General features: G+C 45.8%; 1 protein-coding gene across 2 annotated transcripts in view; it reads right to left on the reverse strand.

The window, feature by feature from the left end:
• Nucleotides 1-230: 230 nt before the first annotated feature.
• insrb (insulin receptor b) overlaps nt 231-26,176 on the reverse strand; it is a 182,239-nt gene continuing 156,293 nt past the window's right edge. Inside the window, exons 7-21 of one of the 2 annotated variants that reach the window (XM_036978848.1) lie at nt 25,586-25,712; nt 23,233-23,483; nt 20,819-20,986; nt 20,404-20,602; nt 17,147-17,182; nt 10,131-10,414; nt 9,029-9,177; nt 6,980-7,136; nt 6,642-6,738; nt 6,431-6,498; nt 5,830-6,059; nt 4,481-4,754; nt 2,656-2,785; nt 2,069-2,203; nt 231-882 (exon numbers count right to left, since the gene is read on the reverse strand). In XM_036978848.1, coding sequence (XP_036834743.1) covers nt 522-882; nt 2,069-2,203; nt 2,656-2,785; nt 4,481-4,754; nt 5,830-6,059; nt 6,431-6,498; nt 6,642-6,738; nt 6,980-7,136; nt 9,029-9,177; nt 10,131-10,414; nt 17,147-17,182; nt 20,404-20,602; nt 20,819-20,986; nt 23,233-23,483; nt 25,586-25,712 — 2,666 coding nt within the window. In that variant the 3' untranslated portion in view covers nt 231-521. The remainder of the gene's footprint in view (nt 883-2,068; nt 2,204-2,655; nt 2,786-4,480; nt 4,755-5,829; nt 6,060-6,430; nt 6,499-6,641; nt 6,739-6,979; nt 7,137-9,028; nt 9,178-10,130; nt 10,415-17,146; nt 17,183-20,403; nt 20,603-20,818; nt 20,987-23,232; nt 23,484-25,585; nt 25,713-26,176) is intronic. The other variant, XM_036978849.1, reaches the window with a different exon arrangement.

Here is a 26,176-nt window from a genome sequence, read left to right on the forward strand (position 1 = left end):
AGAGAGAGAGAGAGAGAGAGAGAGAGAGAGAGACACACACAGAGAGAGACACAGAGAGAGACACAGAGAGAGACACAGAGAGAGACACAGAGAGAGACACAGAAAGAGACAGAGAGAGACAGAGAGAGACAGAGAGAGACAGAGAGAGACAGAGAGAGACAGAGACAGAGAGAGAGAGATCTGGAGCAGCCTTATGGTTCTTTAAGCTGTGTGTTCGCAGTTTTTTTTTCTTTTTTTCCCAGCGACCAGTCCTGGAAACTTGGCAATTGTGAAAAACAAAATAAAGAGAGTAGAAAGTTGTAGTAGATGATTCTGGATAAATGCGAAAATGTCTCAACATATACCAAAACGTTTGCATCCTGTGCCGCCATGCTTGGCAGCTGTGAGGAAGAAATGAAAAAAAAGTCCTGAGATCTGTTTTTTGATTTGTTTTTTTGAAGGGCTAGGGAAAGAGTAATACAATAAAAAATAAAAAAATTAGAAAACGACAGAATCAAAGGAGCTGAAGAGAAGAGAAAATGTTAGGAAGGGCTGGATCTGGGCAACGATAAGATTCGTCCGTTTTTCTTGCCACCGTTCATGTGCGTGTAGGGCACGTGTTCCTCGTAATTGCCCCTCAGGCCTTGACTAGGTCCCTCATCTCTGGACAGACTGTCTCTGTCCTCTCTCTGGGAGTAGGACGACGGGTCCAGCGGGATGCTCTCCATGTTCTCCAGGTCCAAGTCAAACTCCTCCGTCTCCGGGGGCTTGTTCTCCTCGCTGTAGAAGAAGGACACCTCCTGGAAACTGGGGTGAAGGTCCTCCTTTAACATCTCGATGATTTCCTGGAAGGTGGGACGCATCTTGGGGTTGTACTGCCAGCACATAGACATCAGGTTGTGGCTGAGGGAGGAGGAGAGGGAGAAAGATGGTGGAGAAGGAGAAAGATGAATGAACGAGAGAGAATCTATGTGCTATATGCACAAGCAGCTCACCTCGGTTAGTCCCCATTGAAACACAACTAGCCCTGGAATATTGTATGCATGTAGTAGTTGGTAACTCAAACTGTTAACCAATTCAAAATAATATACATTGTGTACTTTGTATGCTTGGTAGTGGATATCAACGTAAAAGACAACTGAGACTTGGTCACTACACTACAGACAGAGAGAGTTAGTCACTACACTACAGAGAGAACAGGGAGACTTAGTCAATACACTACAGACAGACAGAGAGAACAGGGAGATTTGGTCACTACACTACAGACAGAGAGAGTTAGTCACTACACTACAGAGAACAGGGAGACTTAGTCACTACACTACAGACAGAGAGAACAGGGAGAGTTGGTCACTACACTACAGACAGAGAGAACAGGGAGACTTGGTCACTACACTACAGACAGACAGAGAGAACAGGGAGTTAGTCACTACACTACAGACAGAGAGAGTTAGTCACTACACTAAAGACAGAGAGAGTTAGTCACTACACTACAGAGAACAGGGAGACTTAGTCACTACACTAAAGACAGACAGAGAGAACAGGGAGTTAGTCACTACACTACAGACAGAGAGAGTTAGTCACTACACTAAAGACAGAGAGAGTTAGTCACTACACTACAGAGAACAGGGAGACTTAGTCACTACACTACAGACAGAGAGAACAGGGAGACTTGGTCACTACACTACAGACAGAGAGAGTTAGTCACTACACTACAGAGAGAACAGGGAGACTTAGTCAATACACTACAGACAGACAGAGAGAACAGGGATACTTGGTCACTACACTACAGACAGAGAGAGGACAGGGAGAGTTGGTCACTACACTACAGAGAGAACAGGGAGAGTTGGTCACTACACTACAGACAGACAGAGAGAACAGGGAGACTTGGTCACTACACTACAGACAGAGAGAGTTAGTCACTACACTACAGAGAGAACAGGGAGACTTAGTCAATACACTACAGACAGACAGAGAGAACAGGGAGAGTTAGTCACTACACTACAGACAGAGAGAGTACAGGGAGAGTTGGTCACTACACTACAGACAAAGAGAACAGGGAGACTAAAAGTCTAGTGTTTGAGACACTTACATCCTCTGTTCACAGTTCTCTGGTCTGTCCAGGTATCCTCCGTCCATGACGAACTTGAGGACCTGTTCATTGGACAGGCCCTGGTACGGCTGCTCTGCCAGGGTACTGACCTCCCACAACACCACGCCAAACGACCTGGGGTCAGACAGACAGACATGACCGGATAGATATTATCTCAAGACAAAAAAAAACCACAAAAAAAAACAGGATGTGAATAAGGAAATAAAAGACTAGTGGCCTCAAATTCAACTCTGGACCTTGAAACCAGTTAATCTGTTTTATTTTAATCGTCTACGGGGCTGATTTAGACCTGGGACATTAGGTGGCTACAATTAATCATCAGGTAGAACAGCAAACCAGCAGTAGTCTGGATGTCGCAGGCCATAGCTAGGGTTAGATTTGAATCCCCCCCTGGACTAGTGTAACAACAGAATAGAACAATGCTGACAGAGTTACTGTAGACACAAAGGGGGCTGTAATGGGGGGGGGTTCTTGCTCATCAAGAGATTGAATAGAGTGGCTGAAACAGGTCGAGTAGACAGGCCTTTATGACATCAGCGACAGCCCAGGTGTATCCTCTTCCTCACCAGCAGTCTGAATGAGCGGTGAACACTCCGTCCTTGAGCGACTCAGGAGCCATCCACCTGACAGGAAGCAGACCCTTCCCTCCCTTGCGGTAGTAGTCCGTCTCGTAGATATCTCTGGTCATACCAAAGTCTGGAGAAACACAGTCGTGTATATATATATATATACATACATAAATATCAACCACAGGCACACACAAGCCGCTTTGTTACAATACAGCATTCTACCACTCCTGAAATATTAACCCAAGTCTCATACACCAGGCATGATGTACTTGTTGAAATAGTACCATCACAGAGAGAATCACATGTTTGGTACCATCACAGAGAGAATCACATGTACTGTACTGTCTTAATGTACTGTACCATCACAGAGAGAATCACATGTTTGGTACCATCACAGAGAAAATCACATGTACTGTACTGTCTTAATGTAGTGTACCATCACAGAGAGAATCACATGTTTGGTACCATCACAGAGAGAATCATATGTACTGTACTGTCTTAATGTACTGTACCATCACAGAAAGAATCACATGTTTGGTACCATCACAGAGAGAATCACATGTACTGTACTGTCTTAATGTACTGTACCATCACAGAAAGAATCACATGTTTGGTACAGTCTTAATGTAGTGTACCATCACAGAGAGAATCACTTGTTTGGTACCATCACAGAGAGAATCACATGTTTGGTACCATCACAGAGAGAATCACATGTTTGGTACAGTCTTAATGTAATGTACCATCACAGAGAGAATCACATGTTTGGTACAGTCTTAATGTACTGTACCATCACAGAGAGAATCACATGTTTGGTACCATCACAGAGAGAATCACATGTTTGGTACAGTCTTAATGTAATGTACCATCACAGAGAGAATCACATGTTTGGTACAGTCTTAATGTACTGTACCATCACAGAGAGAATCACATGTTTGGTACCATCACAGAGAGAATCACATGTTTGGTACAGTCTTAATGTAGTGTACCATCACAGAGATAATCACATGTTTGGTACCATCACAGAGAGAATCACATGTTTGGTACAATCTTAATGTAATGTACCATCAATGAGAGAATCACATGTTTGGTACCATCACAGAGAGAATCACATGTTTGGTACAATCTTAATGTAATGTACCATCACAGAGAGAATCACATGTTTGGTACCATCACAGAGAGAATCACATGTTTGGTACCATCACAGAGAGAATCACATGTTTGGTACCATCACAGAGAGAATCACATGTTTGGTACAGTCTTAATGTACTGTACCATCACAGAAAGAATCACATGTTTGGTACCATCACAGAGAGAATCACATGTACTGTACTGTCTTAATGTACTGTACCATCACAGAGAGAATCACATGTTTGGTACCATCACAGAGAGAATCACATGTACTGTACTGTCTTAATGTACTGTACCATCACAGAGAGAATCACATGTTTGGTACAGTCTTAATGCACTGTACCATCACAGAGAGAATCACATGTTTGGTACCATCACAGAGAGAATCACATGTTTGGTACAGTCTTAATGTACTGTACCATCACAGAGAGAATCACATGTTTGGTACAGTCTTAATGCACTGTACCATCACAGAGAGAATCACATGTTTGGTACCATCACAGAGAGAATCACATGTTTGGTACAGTCTTAATGTACTGTACCATCACAGAGAGAATCACATGTTTGGTACCATCACAGAGAGAATCACATGTTTGGTACAGTCTTAATGTAATGTACCATCACAGAGAGAATCACATGTTTGGTACCATCACAGAGAGAATCACATGTTTGGTACAGTCTTAATGTACTGTACCTCCGATCTTGACGGTGTTGTCCTCAGCCACCATGCAGTTCCTGGCAGCTAGATCTCTGTGGACAAACTTCTTGGCGTTGAGGTAGGCCATGCCGTCTGCTATCTCTCCTGACATCTGGATCATCTCTTTCAGTGTGGGAGGGGGCTTCCCTGTGGGGTTACTCTCGGAGTCTGGACGGAGGGCCCGCAAGAAGCTCTTCAGATCCCCGTGGGTCATCAGCTCCATCACCACCAGAGTCGGCTGGCCCTTAGACACCACACCCAGCAGACGCACCTACAGACAGAGAGAACAGGGAGAGTTGGTCACTACACTACAGACAGAGAGAGTTGGTCACTACACTACAGACAGAGAGAGTTAGTCACTACACTGCAGACAGAGAGAACAGGGAGAGTTGGTCACTACAGACAGACAGAGAGAACAGGGAGAGTTGGTCACTACACTACAGACAGACAGAGAGAACAGGGAGAGTTGGTCACTACACTACAGACAGGGAGATTTAGTCACTACACTACAGACAGACAGAGAGAACAGGGAGAGTTGGTCACTGCACTATAGACAGAGAGAGTTAATCACTACACTACAGACAGAGAGAACATGGAGACTTAGTCACTACACTACAGACAGAGAGAACAGGGAGACGTAGTCACTACACTACAGACAGAGAGAACAGGGAGACGTAGTCACTACACTACAGACAGAGAGAGTTAGTCACTACACTACAGACAGAGATAATTAGTCACTACACTACAGACAGAGATAATTAGTCACTACACTACAGACAGAGATAATTAGTCACTACACTACAGACAGAGAGAGTTAGTCACTACACTACAGACAGAGATAATTAGTCACTACACTACAGACAGAGATAATTAGTCACTACACTACAGACAGAGATAATTAGTCACTACACTACAGACAGAGATAATTAGTCACTACACTACAGACAGAGATAATTAGTCACTACACTACAGACAGAGATAATTAGTCACTACACTACAGACAGAGATAATTAGTCACTACACTACAGACAGAGATAATTAGTCACTACACTACAGACAGAGATAATTAGTCACTACACTACAGACAGAGATAATTAGTCACTACACTACAGACAGAGAGAACAGGGAGAGTTAAGAACATTAAAATATATATGTACACATTTCTCTACATAATAACTTGAGAAAATCTACTCAATTTAAAGATGGGCTCCACAATAGGGGAAACAGCGCCAACGTCCGCCCCTGTTATTGTTTTTGTTGCCCAAGCGGAGGGGAGGAGCGTCGTGTCACGTGCAGTACATATTCTGACAGTAATATATTATATAGTGAATGAATAGGTTTCTTACCACATGGTGGCAGCTGAAGGCCTTCATGACGGAGGCTTCGTTGAGGAACTCGATCCTCTCTCTCAGACTGGCCGACTCGTTGACCGTCTTCACTGCCACGCGCGTGTCCGGCTCGCCCTTCACGATGTCCTTGGCGACGCCCTCGTAGACCATGCCAAACGAGCCCTGACCCAGCTCCTTGAGGATGTTGATCTTTTCCCTCGCCACCTCCCAGTCATCCGGTATGTATACTACACCACACAAAGGGAACAAAGTTATCCTATTAGTTCACTACTTAATACCTAATGTACTTAATACCTAATGTGCTTAATACCTAATGTGCTTAATACCTAATGTGCTTAATACCTAATGTGCTTAATACCTAATGTGCTTAATACTTAATACCCAATGTACTTAATACCCAATGTACTTAATACCTAATGTACTTAATACCTAATGTACTTAATACCTAATGTACTTAATACATAATGTACTTAATACATAATGTACTTAATACCTAATGTACTTAATACTTAATGTATTACACTGTTTGTTTTTTAGCACATACACCATCTCACAGGAAAACAGACCGGTTTGAGGTGGGGTTCGTGGTTGTCCTTACCGTCGCTGGCGCTCAGGTACTCCGGGTTGGACGAGGCGATCAGAGGTCCAGTGGGTCCCTCAATTTGTCTGATACACACGGTCAAAAGAAGAGTCAAAGATATTCTTGCATATTTGTTTATTTGTCTTGCCAAGCCATCATTGTAAATAATTACCTGGCTGGTAAAAATAAAAGGCAAAATAAATAAAATGATACCAAAAAAAAGTCTTACTTTTTCTTATAGACCATGAAGACTCCGCCTCCCACGAAGAGCAGCAGGATGAAGCAGATGACTGGGCCAATGATAATGTTCAGTGAAACAATGTCCTCTGCAACAAACACAGCAAGCAGCCATTGGTCAGTCACGGTCATGGCAACATGATCTGTTCAAATGTGTCCAGAGTATGCTGTACTCCCCCATGTGTGGGGGGGTGGAAGTGATGTTCTTTTATTGTCATGTTTTTCTGACGCGTGTGAAAAAAAACAAATAATTTGCAATAAATATATCGCAAAACAATATATATAATTTCAGACAAAGTAAGTACATTGGCCCAGGTGGGCAGGACCTACTGTCGGGCATGAAGAAATAGGTGGGTTTAGTCCAGGAGCCATTTCCTGCCAGCGAGGTGGCACGGATCTTCACAGTGTAGTTCCCAGGATGCACCACACGAAGCCTGCAGCCTCCGATCTGGGCGTAGGTCTTCCTGGACACGCAGTGATGCAGCTCCTGGAACGCAGATTAATACAGGGTTATAGAGTGGTTATAGCAAGGTAATTCCACTAAATCACACGCAGTGATGCAGCTCCTGGAACGCAGATTAATACAGGGTTATAGAGTGGTTATAGCAAGGTAATTCCACTAAATCACACGCAGTGATGCAGCTCCTGGAACACAGATTAATACAGGGTTATAGAGTGGTTATAGCAAGGTAATTCCACTAAATCACACGCAGTGATGCAGCTCCTGGAACACAGATTAATACAGGGTTATAGAGTGGTTATAGCAAGGTAATTCCACTAAATCACACGCAGTGATGCAGCTCCTGGAACACAGATTAATACAGGGTTATAGAGTGGTTATAGCAAGGTCATTCCACTAAATCACACGCAGTGATGCAGCTCCTGGAACGCAGATTAATACAGGGTTATAGAGTGGTTATAGCAAGGTAATTCCACTAAATCACACGCAGTGTTGTATAAAGGGTGTGACTGTGAGTATCAGGGTTTATAATAGACGAGGCGTCGCTGGCCGTAACAACAAAGTCTGCGAATCAAAGCTTTCAACCTAGCATACTAACACTCAATCTTGTCAATATATTATCTTACATACAACAACAAAATAAGAAGCATATATGATTACCTTTCACAATTAAATATTTGTCCAGATTTCTTTAAACCACTGTCCGTGTCAGTAAAAAGTACAGAGCATTGTCATTGTCATTGCAGAGGAATCAAAGCTCTTAATTCCTTGGTTACTGAGACATCTATTTGTTTACACGAGGGGAAGGGAGGGTGGGTGCAGTTCCTGTTTCAATCGCCATGGTAACAGATCTACTACAGGCTCCCTGGGTAAGACGGTGCAGTAGTGAATACCAATGAGTGATGAGTCCACACATTCAGCACACACACACACACACTACAGGGGGTGACAATCAGAACTATAGACAAACCGTAGATTTTCTTTCATAATTGCTGTGGCTGTTTTTCAGCATAATGCACAAGACCATGATTATGAGCCCTGACAATATGGTTGAAAAACAACTAGCCAGTATCAAATTCAGACTGTAGCAACCAGGTATGCACCTAATAAACTAATCCTGGCCCAAATAATAGGAACGATTTGTAACACAAACCTAATAACACCCCGTCACTGCCCTTTCCGAGCCAAACACCTACAAATGACTACTACTGTAAACTCAAGTCAACAAACATCCAAAACAAGTAAGAGCAAGGGGGAAATGGATTGATAGAAACAGTTATTTGATTCTAGTATTAGTCCTGACCTCAGGGTCACCTATCTATCCTCCTGTAGCTGAATCTAGTATTGGTACTGATCTCAGGGTCACCTATCTATCCTCCTGTAGCTGAGTCTAGTATTGGTACTGACCTCAGGGTCACCTATCTATCCCCCTGTAGCTGAGTCTAGTGTTGGTATTGCCCTCAGGGTCACCTATCTATCCTCCTGTAGCTGAGTCTAGTATTGGTACTGACCTCAGGGTCACCTATCTATCCCCCTGTAGCTGAGTCTAGTATTGGTATTGCCCTCAGGGTCACCTATCTATCCTCCTGTAGCTGAGTCTAGTATTGGTACTGACCTCAGGGTCACCTATCTATCCCCCTGTAGCTGAGTCTAGTGTTGGTATTGCCCTCAGGGTCACCTATCTATCCTCCTGTAGCTGAGTCTAGTATTGGTACTGACCTCAGGGTCACCTATCTATCCCCCTGTAGCTGAGTCTAGTATTGGTACTGACCTCAGGGTCACCTATCTATCCTACAGTATTTGATTCTAGTATTGGTACTGGCCTCAGGGTCACCTATCCTACAGTATTTGATTCTAGTATTGGTCCTGACCTCAGGGTCACCTACCCTCCTGTATTTGATTCTAGTATTGGTACTGACCTCAGGGTCACCTATCCTCCTGTAATTGATCTCGTACAGGATGATCATGCCGTTGGGGGCTTTGGGTTCCAGCCACTTGATGTGGACAGAGTCTGGGTTCTCCAACACAATCTCATGGCTCACCTGGCCCACAATGTCATCAGCTTTCTCTGCAGGGAGAGGAGAACACAGGCAGAACCATCATTAGTGTGTGCGACTGTGTACAGCCTTACCCTCGGGCATGCTGTAGTCTGTTAGTGTGTGTGACTGTGTACAGCCTTACCCTCAGGCATGCTGTAGTCTGTTACTGTGTGTGACTGTGTACAGCCTTACCCTTGGGCATGCTGTAGTCTGTTACAGTGTACAGCCTTACCCTTGGGCATGCTGTAGTCTGTTACTGTGTACAGCCTTACCCTCGGGCATGCTGTAGTCTGTTACTGTGTGGGACTGTGTACAGCCTTACCCTCGGGCATGCTGTAGTCTGTTACAGTGTACAGCCTTACCCTTGGGCATGCTGTAGTCTGTTACTGTGTACAGCCTTACCCTCGGGCATGCTGTAGTCTGTTACTGTGTGGGACTGTGTACAGCCTTACCCTCGGGCATGCTGTAGTCTGTTACAGTGTACAGCCTTACCCTTGGGCATGCTGTAGTCTGTTACTGTGTACAGCCTTACCCTCGGGCATGCTGTAGTCTGTTAGTGTGTGCGACTGTGTACAGCCTTACCCTCGGGTATGCTGTAGTCTGTTCCTGTGTACTGCCTTACCCTCGGGCATGCTGTAGTCTGTTACTGTGTGTGACTGTGTACAGCCTTACCCTCGGGCATGCTGTAGTCTGTTACTGTGTGCGACTGTGTACAGCCTTACCCTCGGGCATGCTGTAGTCTGTTACTGTGTGCGACTGTGTACTGCCTTACCCTCGGGCATGCTGTAGTCTGTTACTGTGTGCGACTGTGTACAGCCTTACCCTCGGGCATGCTGTAGTCTGTTACTGTGTACAGCCTTACCCTCGGGCATGCTGTAGTCTGTTAGTGTGTACTGCCTTACCCTCGGGCATGCTGTAGTCTGTTACTGTGTACTGCCTTACCCTCGGGCATGCTGTAGTCTGTTAGTGTGTACTGCCTTACCCTCGGGCATGGTGCGCGCGCTGACGTAAGTGGCCATGCTGCAGCGTTGTGAGTCCGAGGGGTGGTTACAACCATGGATCTCTATCTGGTAGCTGGTGAAGTGGCGCAGGTTGGAGATGACGGTTGACTCCTTGGCGAACACCACAAGTGTCACCTTGGAGCCCTCCGCCCCCTCGCCCTCTGGGCTGGGCGTGGTCGACGCGTTGGGCAGGGTGGGGGGAGTGGTCAGGAAGCGAGGCAGGGTGGCGTTGGCCACACCCACTGAGCGGCGTCGACGAGACGGTCTGAAGAAGAAAAGGCCAGGGGAGATGAGGCGTGTTACACAGGAAACAAAGAGCGAAGACTAAAACAGTTCTAAGCAGAAGGAAAGTCATTGATAACTTTCACAATAATCAAAGACCTGGTTGTCCTATGGGACTAACCTACCTACCATACAGACCTCTGCTGAAGCTCCACGTTGGTTTCTCCAACCTAGAAAGCCCATTTTAACAACCCAACACAGCACCTAAATCAAAAAGTGTTTGACCAATTGTCATGAATTGACCTACTCTTCTCCATGCAAGGTTAGGTGAAGAGAGAAAGAGGCGTTGCGAGTTAAGAGTCTATAGTAAGTAGTCTTGTCCTCTGGTCACAAGGTCCTTTAACTTAAGCCTGACTTTTACAACACCAATCTACTGACTCGGAGCGCCAAGTCTAGGTCCAAGAGGCTTCTAAACAGCTTCTACCCCCAAGCCATAAGACTCCTGAACGCCTAATCAAATTGCTACCCAGACTATTTGCATTGCGCCCCCCCCCTCTTTTACACCACTGCTACTCTCTGTTGTTATCATCTATTCATAGTTACTTAATAACTCTACCTACATGTACATATTACCTCAACTAACCAGTGCCTACCACACACTGACTCTGTACCGGAACCCCCCCTTGTATATAGCCTCCACATTGACTCTGTACCGGTACCCCCTGTATATAGCCTCCACATTGACTCTGTACCGGTACCACCTGTATTTAGCCTCCACATTGACTCTGTACCGGTACCCCCTGTATATAGCCTCCACATTGACTCTGTACCAGTACCCCCTGTATATAGCCTCCACATTGACTCTGTACCGGTACCCCCTGTATATAGTCTCCACACTGACTCTGTACCGGAACCCCCCCTTGTATATAGCCTCCACATTGACTCTGTACCGGTACCCCCCTGTATATAGCCTCCACATTGACTCTGTACCGGTACCCCCTGTATATAGCCTCCACATTGACTCTGTACCGGTACCACCTGTATTTAGCCTCCACATTGACTCTGTACCGGTACCCCCTGTATATAGCCTCCACATTGACTCTGTACCAGTACCCCCTGTATATAGCCTCCACATTGACTCTGTACCGGTACACCCTGTATATAGCCTCCACATTGACTCTGTACCGGTACCCCCTGTATATAGCCTCCACATTGACTCTGTACCAGTACCCCCTGTATATAGCCTCAACATTGACTCTGTACCGGTACACCCTGTATATAGCCTCCACATTGACTCTGTACCGGTACCCCCTGTATATAGCCTCCACATTGACTCTGTACCAGTACCCCCTGTATATAGCCTCCACATTGACTCTGTACCGGTACACCCTGTATATAGCCTCCAAATTGACTCTGTACCAGTACCCCCTGTATATAGCCTCCACATTGACTCTGTACTGGTACCACCTGTATGTAGCCTCCACATTGACTCTGTACCGGTACCACCTGTATTTAGCCTCCACATTGACTCTGTACCGGTACCCCCTGTATATAGCCTCCACATTGACTCTGTACCAGTACCCCCTGTATATAGTCTCCACATTGACTCTGTACCGGTACACCCTGTATATAGCCTCCACATTGACTCTGTACCGTAATACCCTGTATATAGCCTCCACATTGACTCTGTACCGTAATACTCTGTACCGGTACCCCCTGTATATAGCCTCCACATTGACTCTGTACCGGTACCCCCTGTATATAGTCTCCACATTGACTCTGTACCGGTACCCCCTGTATATAGCCTCCACATTGACTCTGTACCAGTACCCCCTGTATATAGTCTCCACATTGACTCTGTACCGGTACCCCCTGTATATAACCTCCACATTGACTCTGTACCGGTACCCCCTGTATATATAGCCTCCACATTGACTCTGTACCGGTACCCCCTGTATATAGTCTCCACATTGACTCTGTACCGGTATCCCCTGTATACAGCCTCCACATTGACTCTGTACCGGTACCCCCTGTATATAGTCTCCACATTGACTCTGTACCGGTATCCCCTGTATATATAGCCTCCACATTGACTCTGTACCGGTACCCCCTGTATATAGTCTCCACATTGACTCTGTACCGGTACCCCCTGTATATAGCCTCCACATTGACTCTGTACCGGTACCCCCTGTATATAGTCTCCACATTGACTCTGTACCGGTACCCCCTGTATATAGTCTCATTATTATTTTACTGCTGCTTTAATTACTTTAATTCTAATCCATTTAAAAAACTGCATTGTTGGTTAGGGGCTCGTAAGTAAGCATTTCACTGTAAGGTCTACAACACCTGTTGTATTCAGCATTTCACTGTGAGGTCTACTACACCTGTTGTATTCAGCATTTCACTGTGAGGTCTACTACACCTGTTGTATTCAGCATTTCACTGTAAGGTCTACTACACCTGTTGTATTCAGCATTTCATTGTAAGGTCTACTACACCTGTTGTATTCAGCATTTCATTGTAAGGTCTACTACACCTGTTGTATTCAGCATTTCACTGTAAGGTCTACCTACACCTGTTGTATTCAGCATTTCACTGTAAGGTCTACAACACCTGTTGTATTCAGCATTTCACTGTAAGGTCTACTACACCTGTTGTATTCAGCATTTCACTGTAAGGTCTACTACACCTGTTGTATTCAGCATTTCACTGTAAGGTCTACTACACCTGTTGTATTCAGCATTTCACTGTAAGGTCTACAACACCTGTTGTATTCAGCATTTCACTGTAAGGTCTACTACACCTGTTGTATTCAGCATTTCACTGTAAGGTCTACTACACCTGTTGTATTCAGCATTTCACTGTAAGGTCTACTACACCTGTTGTATTCAGCATTTCACTGTAAGGTCTACTACACCTGTTGTATTCAGCATTTCACTGTAAGGTCTACCTACACCTGTTGTATTCAGCATTTCACTGTAAGGTCTACCTACACCTGTTGTATTCAGCATTTCACTGTAAGGTCTACTACACCTGTTGTATTCACCATTTCACTGTAAGGTCTACTACACCTGTTGTATTCAGCATTTCACTGTAAGGTCTACTACACCTGTTGTATTCAGCATTTCACTGTAAGGTCTACCTACACCTGTTGTATTCAGCATTTCATTGTAAGGTCTACTACACCTGTTGTATTCAGCATTTCATTGTAAGGTCTACTACACCTGTTGTATTCAGCATTTCACTGTAAGGTCTACCTACACCTGTTGTATTCAGAATTTCACTGTAAGGTCTACTACACCTGTTGTATTCAGCATTTCATTGTAAGGTTCTCATCCACAGTCAGCCAGGTGGAAAGGCTGCAGTTACACTCATCACCAACAGATGGAGCCACAGAGTCTTCTGCTAGCCTAGCAGCCAGCCAGTCAACTAAGTTTGTTTAAGTTTGAGTTGACTACAGACTGAGCAGTGTTGAGAACAGAACAGGTTGTGGCTGATAAGAGGAGAAACCATATAAAAATACATCTATTTCTATGGCAGCTACAGTTTAGTTGTATTGTTTGTACATCGTTATATTTTTGATTTGTGTGACTGTTCTTGTCTATCAGTGTATCAAGTGCTTAGTTACTTGTCATGTCCTGTGTTTATGTAGAACCCCAGGAAGAGTAGCTGCTTCTTCTATAAAAGCTAAATGGGGATCCTGATAAACAAGCAAGTATGACCCTACTACTACAGAGAGTTGAAGGAAGTTCCAACTTCCCCCTGGGCCCAAAAATCAGCTTTTTATTTTCTTATCTTCCTAATAGTTGAGGTTCACATTTTGGGATGGTAATCTGATGCTTGATCAGATCACGTGGTTCGACTGAGGCAACTTCTTCCTCAGCAGGCAGGGTGACATCAGCATAGAGTGACTTTATCCATCTGTCACCGTGAGTGGGCTGAGCCCACAGTTATGATGTCACAGTGAGCCTTCAGAATGCTGGCTGCCTGGCTGAGCACACAGTTATGATGTCACAGTGAGTCTTCAGAACGCTGGCTGCCTGGCTGAGCACACAGTTATGATGTCACAGTGAGTCTTCAGAACACTGGCTGTGACAGTGTGGGGGTGATGCATTGATACAGACAGCACCACAGACAAACAGACAGGCAGAGAGAGACAGCCCCCACAGACAGACACAACCCGACAGACAGTCTGCACCAATGGACAGACTGACAGACGGACAGAGACTGCACCACGGACAAGAGATGGACGGTCAGACAGAGAGGGCTCCACAGACAGACAGCCAGCCAGCACCAGACGGACAGCACCAATGAGACAGACAGACGGACAGATTGAAAGATAGCACCACAGACAGACAGACAGACAGCACCACAGACAGATGGACAGACTGAAAGATGGCACCACTGACAGACATATAGCACCACAGACACAGAGAGCACCACAGACACAGAGAGCACCACAGACAGACAGACTGCACCACAGACATACACAGCACCACAGACAGACATTCAGGAGGGCCCCACAGACAGACAGACAGCACAGACAGACAGACAGCACCACAGACAGACAGCACCACAGACAGACAGCACCACAGACAGACAGATGGACAGACTGAAAGACAGCACCACTGACAGACATATAGAACCAGACAGACAGACACAGCACCACAGACAGACAGCACCACTGACAGAGAGCACCAGACAGACAGCACCAGACAGACAGCACCAGACAGACAGCACCAGACAGACAGCACCAGACAGACAGCCATACAGGCAGCACCACTGACAGACAGCACCACAGACAGACAGATGGACAGACTGAAAGACAGCACCACTTACAGACAGACAGCACCACAGACAGACAGCACCACAGACAGGCGGATAGACAGCACCACTAACAGCACCACCGACAGACAGATGGACAGACTGAAAGATATCACCACTGACTGACAGACAGCACCGCCGACAGACAGCGCCACCGACAGACAGCGGCGACAGACAGACAGCGCCGCCGACAGACAGACAGCGCCGCCGACAGAGCTGCTGACAGACAGACAGCGCCGCTGACAGACAGACAGCACCACTGAACACACTCCCCCATGTTGGCCATGTCACTACACTACCAGATAAATACAGACAGTCAGTAGAACAACAGACCTCCCAAAATGGCATCAGAACAGAACTAGCCAGGTCTGAACCAGGTCAGTACTGGGTCACGGTGGGTCACAAACAGTCTATCCATTCACGTGGTCCTCTGTAAGCTCAGTCAGTAGAGCATGGTGCTTGCAACACTGGGACAGTGGATTCAATTCCCAGGACCACACATACACAAAATGGATGCCACTTTGGATAAAAGCGTCATATATATACATACATACATGCATACATATACATATATATATATATATATATATATATTCACTCTACTGTCTGTCTCACTCTGCCGGACATCGCCACACCAGTAAGGTTTAGAGGGAAGGGGGGGAAGTAGGAGTAGTCTGGTCCTGTTGTCAGTCTGATCTCCTTGTTCACTTCCTATACCATAATTACCATGTCTTCCACTCAGACTCAGGATTAAACCCCAGCTGAGGTCTCAACTGTGTGTGTGTGTGTGTGTGTGTGTGTGTGTGTGTGTGTGTGTGTGTGTGTAGATCTAAATCGTGTTAGTTTATGTGTGGAGGTCTGAACAGTATGTGTGTAGCAGTCTAAAACGGCAGGGCGGCAGTCTGCATGAACGGATGGTAATGGGTACAATAATCACTCCCATGGGAAAGGGGGGGGTGGATGGGGGCACCAGACAACCCCCGACCCCCTTCCCCCTCTGCAGCTGGGTTCCGGAACAGAGCGTTAACAGGGACACACACGTCACACAGGGTTGGGGCTAGCTTGATAGCACGCTAGAACACACACACACATCCAGGGCCAAACAAAGGGAGCGCGGGGCCCCTAGCCTGAGGGAGGGACGGAGCACAGTGTTCCTGTGACTGTGTGAATAACAGCAACAGACCACTCAGGGCCCAGACACTGTAATTCCCCCCCCTCCACCCCACCCCACCAGCTAGCTACTAAATTACAGCTCGGCTGTAGTAGAAACGATAACATCTCTTGTGACTGGAGAGTTAAAGCAGAAGAGCCAAGGCCGGACCACACCGCTTGAAACCTCGGCAAAGCAGATGAGACCGACTCAGATAGTGATTTCCCATGACTCATCTCAGCATCTATGCACATGCCTTAAACGGGGAGGGTGTGTGTCAGCCCAGGGGCCTGTCAACAGCGCGTCTGAAAGCCAGCTCTGCCTGCTGGTCCACCTGCCAAAGAGCCTCTGGCGCCGACGCAACAGAACGCTACACAATTCATCTCTTCTCACATATTCCTGGAATTACGATCAGAAGGGGAACAGAACTCATAGAGGCTTTTACTAATTAAACCACGGTCTTCTTCACAGCGCTGACGCTCCATCATCATGCTTGGGTTGAGCAGGCATTTCAATTGTCACACAGAGGGAAAGACATTTTCCCAGAGCTCTCCACCAAGGCGATAACATTGATAGTTGTGAATTAACACACAAACACAGGATTGGAAGCACAGAGAGGTGGTGGGGGGGCGAGCTAGTTTCGTCACCACCCCCCCCCCCCCCCCCCCCCAACGAATTAGTGCATCAAATTACGCATTCCACCACTGACATAGAGCTGCTGGTTGTTGTGTTCTGATTGGCTGACAAGGTGAGGAGGGGCTGGGCATTAACACCAGCACTTGAACGCCATTGGCTTACCCATTGTCAGAAGAGTTGCTTACAGCAGGTGTTGTTCTGGAGGAATGAGAGATCAGCTGTGTTCAGGGCCTACCTGCCATCAGACTGTCTATACTTCACTTACAGTGGGGCAAAAAAGTATTTAGTCAGCCACCAATTGTGCAAGTTCTCCCACTTAAAAAGATGAGAGGGGCCTGTAATTTTCATCATAGGTACACTTCAACTATGACAGACAAAATGAGGGAAAAAAATCCAGACAATCACATTGTAGGATATAATGAATTTATTTGCAAATTATGGTGGAAAATAAGTATTTGGTCAAAAACAAAAGTTTATCTCAATACTTTGTTATATACCCTTTGTTGGCAATGACAGAGGTCAAATGTTTTCTGTAAGTCTTCACAAGGTTTTCACACACTGTTGCTGGTATTTTGGCCCATTCCTCCATGCAGATCTCCTCTAGAGCAGTGATGTTTTGGGGCTGTTGCTGGGCAACACAGATTTTCAACTCCCTCCAAAGATTTTCTATGGGGTTGAGATCTGGAGACTGGCTAGGCCACTCCAGACCCTTGAAATGCTTCTTACGAAGCCACTCCTTCGTTGCCCGGGCGGTGTGTTTGGGATCATTGTCATGCTGAAAGACCCAGCCACGTTTTATCTTCAATGCCCTTGCTGATGGAAGGAGGTTTTCACTCAAAATCTCACGATACATGGCCCCATTCTTTCCTTCCTTTACACGGATCAGTCGTCCTGGTCCCTTTGCAGAAAAACAGCCCCAAAGCATGATGTTTCCACCCCCATGCTTCACAGTAGGTATGGTGTTCTTTGGATGCAACTCAGCATTCTTTGTCCTCCAAACACGATGAGTTGAGTTTTTACCAAAAAGTTATATTTTGGTTTCATCTGACCATATGACATTCTCCCAATCTTCTTCTGGATCATCCAAACGCTCTCTAGTGAACTTCAGACGCGCCTGGACATGTACTGGCTTAAGCAGGGGGACACGTCTGGCACTGCAGGATTTGAGTCCCTGGCGGCGTAGTGTGTTACTGATGGTAGGCTTTGTTACTTTGGTCCCAGCTCTCATCATTTTGACCCCACGGGGTGAGATCTTGCGTGGAGCCCCAGATCGAGGGAGATTATCAGTGGTCTTGTATGTCTTCCATTTCCTAATAATTGCTCCCACAGTTGATTTCTTCAAACCAAGCTGCTTACCTATTGCAGATTCAGTCTTCCCAGCCTGGTGCAGGTCTACAATTTTGTTTCAGGTGTCCTTTGACAGCTCTTTGGTCTTGGCCATAGTGGAGTTTGGAGTGTGACTGTTTGAGGTTGTGGACAGGTGTCTTTTATACTGATAACAAGTTCAAACAGGTGCCATTAATACAGGTAGTGGAGGACAGAGGAGCCTCTTAAAGAAGAAGTTACACGTCTGTGAGAGACAGAAATCTTGCTTGTTTGTAGGTGACCAAATACTTATTTTCCACCATAATTTGCAAATAAATTCATAAAAAATCCTACAATGTGATTTTCTGGATTTTTTTTCTCATTTTGTCTGTCATAGTTGAAGTGTACCTATGATGAAAATTACAGGCCTCTCATCTTTTTAAGTGGGAGAACTTGCACAATTGGTGGCTGACTAAATACTTTTTTGCCCCACTGTATATTAACTGAATAGCCTTGTTAGGAGCGTACACTAGTCAATAGTCCTCAGTTTCAGGCAGGGTTCCCTGAGCTTTGGGGTAATTTCTGGAGGTATAGACGACTGTGATGCCTTTACTACAACGCCAAACTGTGACGCTACTACTGTTCTATGTTATGTTATGTTATGTTATGTTATGTTATAACAGTATGTTATGAAGGTATCTCTCCTGTTCTCATACCTGATCTCAACACTAATGTTATGAAGGTCTCTCTCCTGTTCTCATACCTGATCTCAACACTAATGTTATGAAGGCCTATCTCCTGTTCTCATACCTGATCTCAACACTAATGTTATGAAGGCCTCTCTACTGTTCTCATACCTGATCTCAACAGTTTGTGGATGTAACTCTGCTAAAATCATACACTCCATACACAAAAGTATGTGGACACCCCGTGAAATGAGTGGATTTGGCTATTTCAGCCACATCCTTTGCTGACAGGTGTATAAAATCGAGCACACTGCCATTCAATCTCCATAGACAAAACATTGGCAGTAGAATGGCCTTACTGAAGAGCTCAGTGACTTTCAACGTGGCACCGCCATAGGATGCCACCTTTCCAACAAGTCCGTTTGTAAAATTTCTGCCCTGGTCAACTGTAAGTGCTGTTAATTTGAAGTGACAACGTCTAGGAGCAACAACGGCTTAGCTGCGAAGTGGTAAGCCACACAAGCTCACAGAACGGGAATTCTGAAGCGCATCCTTGGTTGCAACACTCGCCAACGAGTTCCAAACTGCCTCTGGAAGCAACATCAGCACAAAAACTGTTCGTTGGGAAGTTCATGGAATGGGTTTCCATGGTTGAGCAGCTGCACACAAGCCTAAACTCACCACTCACCAATGCCAAGCATCAGCTGGCGAGGCGTAAAGCTTGTTGACATTGGACTCTGGAGCAGTGGAAATGCGTTCTCAGAAGTGAAGAATCACGCTTCACCATCAGGCAGTCCAAAGGACGAATCTGGGTTTGGTGAATGCCAGGAGCCTGCTACCTGCCCAATGCATAGTGCCAACTGTAAAGTTTGGTGGAGGACGAGTAATGGTCTGGGGCTATTTTTCATGGTTCGGGCTTGGCCCCTTAGTTCCAGTGATGGGAAATCTTAACGTAACAGCATATATTCTCAACAATTCTGGGCTTCCAACTTTGTGGCAACAGTTTGGGGAAGGCCCTTTCCTGTTTCAGCATGACAATGCCCCTGTGCACAAAGCGAGGTCCATACAGAAATGGTTTCTTGAGATTGGTGTGGAAGACCTTGACTGGCCTGCACAGAGCCCTGACCTCAACTCCATCAAACACCTTTGGGATGAATTGGAACACCGACTACGAGCCAGGCCTAATCGCCCAACATCCGTGCCCGACCTCACTAACGCTCTCGTGGCTGAATGGAAGCAAGTCCCCCGCAGCAATGTTGCAACATCTAGAGGAAAGCCTTCTCAGAAGAGCGGAAGCTGTTATAGCAGCAAAGGGGGGGGGTGGACCAAGTCCATATTAACGCCCATGATTTTGGAATGAGATGTTTTACGAGCAGGTGTCCACATACTTTTGATGATCGGTGTAGTGTAACTCTGCTATTATCCTACCTAGGTTCGAACACTTCGTTGTGGATGTAGTTCTCAAAGGCCTTGCGGTACTCAGACTCGTCGGCCTCCTTCTTGAGCTGGGTCTCCGTTTTGGGACAGGAACAGCAACGGCTCCCTGGCCCAGGCTCGTCTGTTTGGTTCCATTTCTGTTCCTCTTCGGTGTCCAGGTGGGTGGGAGCCCGCGACGGCAGCTTCATTCCTACAGACAGACAGCCAAAAGACAGTTGAACGGAATCCCAATGGTCCCGAATGTCACATCTGCACCAAAAATAGGGGATGACCCGCAAATCCCGTTCTCATTGGTCAACGGATCAACGGACAAGACCCATGAGATCATCTGACACGATTGATCGATCCTTTCCTAAACTGTAATATGAAATAATCACGTGAACAATGACAATCCGCTGGGTCTGACCTTTCTGGCAGTAATCGAACTTGTAGAGGTCGCTGTCCTCGGGCTGCTGCTGACAGTATACCAGGTAGTGAGTGATGTTCCCGTTGGGATCCGTGGGAGGTTTCCACTTCAGGATGATTTGAGAGGACGAGTTGGATGAGGAGATGGGGTCCAGAGGCACGGACGGCTCTGAAATAACAACAAGATCAACATTGCTAGAGTTAAGAGTAAGGAATGTTAACAACAAGATCAACATTTTTTTTTTTTTTTTTACCTTTATTTAACTAGGCAAGTCAGTTAAGAACAAATTCTTATTTTCAATGACGGCCTAGGAACAGTGGGTTAACTGCCTGTTCAGGGGCAGAACGACAGATTTTGTACCTTGTCAGCTCGGGGATTTGAACTTGCAACCTTTCGGTTACTAGTCCAATGCTCTAACCACTAGGCTACCCTGCTAGAGTTAAGAGTAAGGATTGTTGTCAGACTGGGGCTGGAGGGGAACCTATTGGTGGATAACAGCTAGCTTCTACAGTCTGTTATCTAGGATTACATTGTGTCCGTTAAGTACATAGCGTACCATGTAAATTGTGCCCCTTAGTGTCATCGTTGTAAAGAGTAAAGTCATGGTTGGCCAACCTTTTAAAATGTTTCACCAAAACGGTTTGATTCATCGGTGCTACCTGGTATTATGTCTGCTGGAGCAGTATGGGGACAAATTATACTGGTGTTAACTGTGTTTTGAACAGTGCTGCAGATTTTTTACCTTGGTTTGGGTAAATACATGTCAAATGTTGCTATTCGAAATGACATGGGCTGGAAAATTCCATGGCATCACCAGTGACTATGCATTTAACAAAAAAAAAAAATATATATATTTATATATTTTTAAATTGGCAGAGATTTTGCAGCATGCCAAATGAACGTCTATGTAAACACGTCATTTTAACGGGCTTGTGATGTTGCAACTGCAAATATGTTCAATTTACATCACCACGTCAAAGCCTTTTTTAAGTCCGCTCACATGGCTCGCCTCACTGATACGGACAGAGTGTATTCTAGAAATTACCGTAATGCTTTTGAATAAGCACTTTCAGAGAGAGCAATGAACGAAAGTGGTACCAACGGATAAACCAACCAGAAAGTAACAAAATGCTCACCGACGGCCTTCTTAAATGACCAGGGCAGAACCCTGTGTACGTTTCAACCATATTCAAAGCTATTTTTCTAAATGTAGATATGGAGTGGCCCCTCTTGCTATTGAGACTAGTCGATACACAAACACTCCGCTAGGTAAACGTGTCTGTACTTTCAGTAATGATGGTTCCATTGAAACCGAAGCTCCTACCTTGCTTTATGTGGGTTATATACAACGACATTAGAGATGACCTTTTTTGTCAGTGAAAATGTTTATGGTCTTGATGAAAATACTTGTGAAATTTTATCAGATAACAATGTAGTAGAATGTTGTCAAGACGGAGGACTGTGTTTGTGACTAAGTAGTAGAATGTTGTCAGGACGGAGGACTGTGTTTGTGACTCAGTAGTAGAATGCTGTAAGGACGGAGGACTGTGTTTGTGACTCAGTAGTAGAATGCTGTAAGGACGGAGGACTGTGTTTGTGACTCAGTAGTAGAATGTTGTAAGAACGGAGGACTGTGTTTGTGACTCAGTAGTAGAATGTTGTAAGAACGGAGGACTGTGTTTGTGACTCAGTAGTAGAATATTAGAACGGAGGACTGTGTTTGTGACTCAGTAGTAGAATGCTGTAAGGACGGAGGACTGTGTTTGTGACTAAGTAGTAGAATGTTGTCAGGACGGAGGACTGTTTGTGACTCAGTAGTAGAATGCTGTCAGGACGGAGGACTGTATTTGTGACTCAGTAGTAGAATGTTGTCAGGACGGAGGACTGTGTTTGTGACTCAGTAGTAGAATGCTGTAAGGACGGAGGACTGTGTTTGTGACTCAGTAGTAGAATGCTGTAAGGACGGAGGACTGTGTTTGTGACTCAGTAGTAGAATGTTGTCAGGACGGAGGACTGTGTTTGTGACTCAGTAGTAGAATGCTGTAAGGACAGAGGACTGTGTTTGTGACTCAGTAGTAGAATGTTGTAAGGACGGAGGACTGTGTTTGTGACTCAGTAGTAGAATGCTGTAAGGACGGAGGACTGTGTTTGTGACTCAGTAGTAGAATGTTGTAAGAACGGAGGACTGTGTTTGTGACTCAGTAGTAGAATGTTGTAAGAACGGAGGACTGTGTTTGTGACTCAGTAGTAGAATATTAGAACGGAGGACTGTGTTTGTGACTCAGTAGTAGAATGCTGTAAGGACGGAGGACTGTGTTTGTGACTCAGTAGTAGAATGTTGTAAGAACGGAGGACTGTGTTTGTGACTCAGTAGTAGAATGTTGTAAGGACGGAGGACTGTGTTTGTGACTCACTGGTGGCATTGGTGCGGACGTAGATGATTTCGCTCTTGGCCCCGAGGACCTGGTGTTCGTCTGAGGCGGAGAGCTGGGTCTTGACCATGATGGCATACTGGGTCCAGGGCTTCATAGGATGGATGAGGAAGCCAGGCTCCGCCTGCTCTTTCCCCTCCGTGGCCCGGGGTGGAGGGTCGACGTCAGCTATCACCCAGCTGTTAGAGCCGCACGCATCCTGGCCATCAAACTCTGTCACGTTCTTATAAGGCCTGGAGATGGAGAGGACAGAAAGACACTGACATGCTAATAGTAGAGATACGACTGTTACTGTTACTAGCCGGCTACCACCCGCTACTCTAATCTACACCATTAGAGACTGCTGTCCTATCTAAATAGTCATGGAAGCTCCAATTTAAACAACACACCTTTCGATTCAACACTTTTGACACTTTACAGCAGGGTTTGGCCCACCAAGCTATTGGCCCCCCCAAGCTATTGCCCCCCCCCCCAAGCTATTGGCCCCCCCAAGCTATTGCCCCCCCCCCCAAGCTATTGCCCCCCCCCAAGCTATTGGCCCCCCCAAGCTATTGACCCCCCCCAAGCTATTGCCCCCCCCCAAGCTATTGGCCCCCCCAAGCTATTGCCCCCCCCCAAGCTATTGCCCCCCCCCAAGCTATTGGCCCCCCAAGCTATTGCCCCCCCCAAGCCTTCTGAGCAACAAAAAAAAAAGTTGTTGTTGTTGTTGGACATAAAAAAACAACTAAAACAGCAGGAAATCAGCTCCAAGTCATTTTAATTGAAGAAATCTGTTCCCAAATATTCTCAGACATAAGAGAGAGAGACACGTGATCCAAATGTAAGCAGAGTTTAAAATGACTGTTTTAGTCAAGCATATCGGTTTGGGCTTCTTGTGGTCAATATGCTAATTATTTGTAATTATACTGGACAAAAATATAAACAACACGTAAAGTGTTGGTCCCATGTTTCATGAGCTGAAATAGAAGATCACAGAAATATTTCCATACGCCAAAAAGCTTATTTCTTTCAAATTCTGGGCACAAATGTGTTTACATCCCTGTTAGTGAGCATTTCTCTCTTGCCAAGATAATCCATCCACCTGACAGGTGTGGCATATCAAGAAGCTGATTAAACAGCCTGATCATTACACCTTGTGCTGAAGACAATAAAAGGCCACTCTAAAATGTGCAGTTTTGTCACATAAAATAAAAATCCACTGATGTCTCAAGTTGAGGGAGCGTGGAATTGGCATACTGACTGCAGAATTTTTATTTGTCTATCATAAGCCACTTCCACGTTGTTTTAGAGAATTTGGAAGTACATGCAACCGGCCTGACAACCGCAGGCCACGTGTAACCACGCCAGCCCAGGACCTCCACGTCTGGCTTCTTCACCTGTGAGATCGTCTGAGGAGGCCTGGCCAGGCTTTCTACTAGACGGTGGAACATTGCTGCAGGGACTTGCTTCCATTCAGCCACAAGAGCATTAGTGAGGTCGTGCACTGATGTTGGGGCGATTAGTCCTGGCTCACAGTCGGCGTTCCAAATTCATCCCAAAGGTGTTTGGTGGGGTTGAGGTCAGGGCTCTGTGCATGCCAGTCAAGGTCTTCCACACCAATCTTGACAAACCATTTCTGTATGGACCTCACTTTGCGAATGGGGGCATTGTCATGCTGAAACAGGAAAAGGCCTTCCCCAAACTGTGGCCACAAAGTCGGAAGTACAGAATTGTCTAGAATGTCATTGTATGCTGTAGCGTTAAGATTTCCCATCACTGGAACTAAGGGGCCTAGCCCGAACCATGAAAAACTGCCCCATTCCTCCCCCGCCAAACTTTACAGTTGGCACTATGCATTCGGGCAGATAGAATTTGCCAAACCAAGATTTGCCATTGGACCGCAAGATGGTGAAGCGTGATTCATCACTCCAGAGAATGCATTTCCACTGCTCCAGAGACCAATTGCGGTGAGCTTTACACCACTCCAGCTGATGCTAGGCATTGCGCATCGTAAGTTTAGGCTTGTGTGCGGCTGCTCGGTCATGGAAACTCATTTAATGAAGCTCCAGATGAGCAGTTATTGTACTGAATTTGCTTCCAGAGGCAGCTCGGAGCTCGGTAGTGAGTGTTGCAACCGAGGACAGACCATTTTTACGCGATACGCGCATTCAGCACTGGGCGGGACCCGTTCTGTGAGATTGTATGACCTAGCACTTCGCGGCTGAGACAATGTTGCCCCTAGATGTTTCCACTTCACAATAACAGCAGTTACAGTTGACCAAGGCATCTCTAGGAGATAGTAACCTTGTCCCACAGGGCAAGAGCATAACTCACTCATGTATCGTTTTATACTTACGCCTCTTTGTAGAGGACCATGAAGCCCAGTAGGTCTCTATAGTCTGGCGGCCAGAAGGGTTCCCACTTGAGGAGGATCTTGTCCGACTGTGTGCGCACCGTGGTGAAATTCAGGAACTGGGTCTCACCTGGTGACCAAGAAACAGAGACAAACAGAGCTTAAGGACAGGAGTGATCCGGGCGAATCAGGGAGGTGGGAGAATAGCCATATTGTAGAAGAGGGAACTAAAAATGCTAGGTAACTGAAACAACCCAATACAGATTGGAGGACTGACCTATTGACCACTTTTATCCAAAGCAACTTACAGTCATGCGAGCATCCATTTTCGTATGGGTGGCCCAAAGAGGGAATCTAACCCACGATCCTGGCGTTGCAAGCGCCACGCTCTATCAACTAAGCCATAAAGGATCACTAAATACTCGATAGTAAATGTTAATGGTATGAGACGCCTTGGGTAAAAGTGTCTGCTACATGACGACTATATGTGACTCGTTTCAGGAAACTAGGTGTATGCCGAGCATCTCTACTTCACAGGAGAGCTATTTGAACGTAAACTTTTTTTTTTTCATTTATCAAAATGCAGTCGAAATG

This window comes from Oncorhynchus mykiss, chromosome 5 (genome assembly GCF_013265735.2).
Source record: "Oncorhynchus mykiss isolate Arlee chromosome 5, USDA_OmykA_1.1, whole genome shotgun sequence".
In the NCBI taxonomy this organism is placed as follows: domain Eukaryota; kingdom Metazoa; phylum Chordata; class Actinopteri; order Salmoniformes; family Salmonidae; genus Oncorhynchus; species Oncorhynchus mykiss.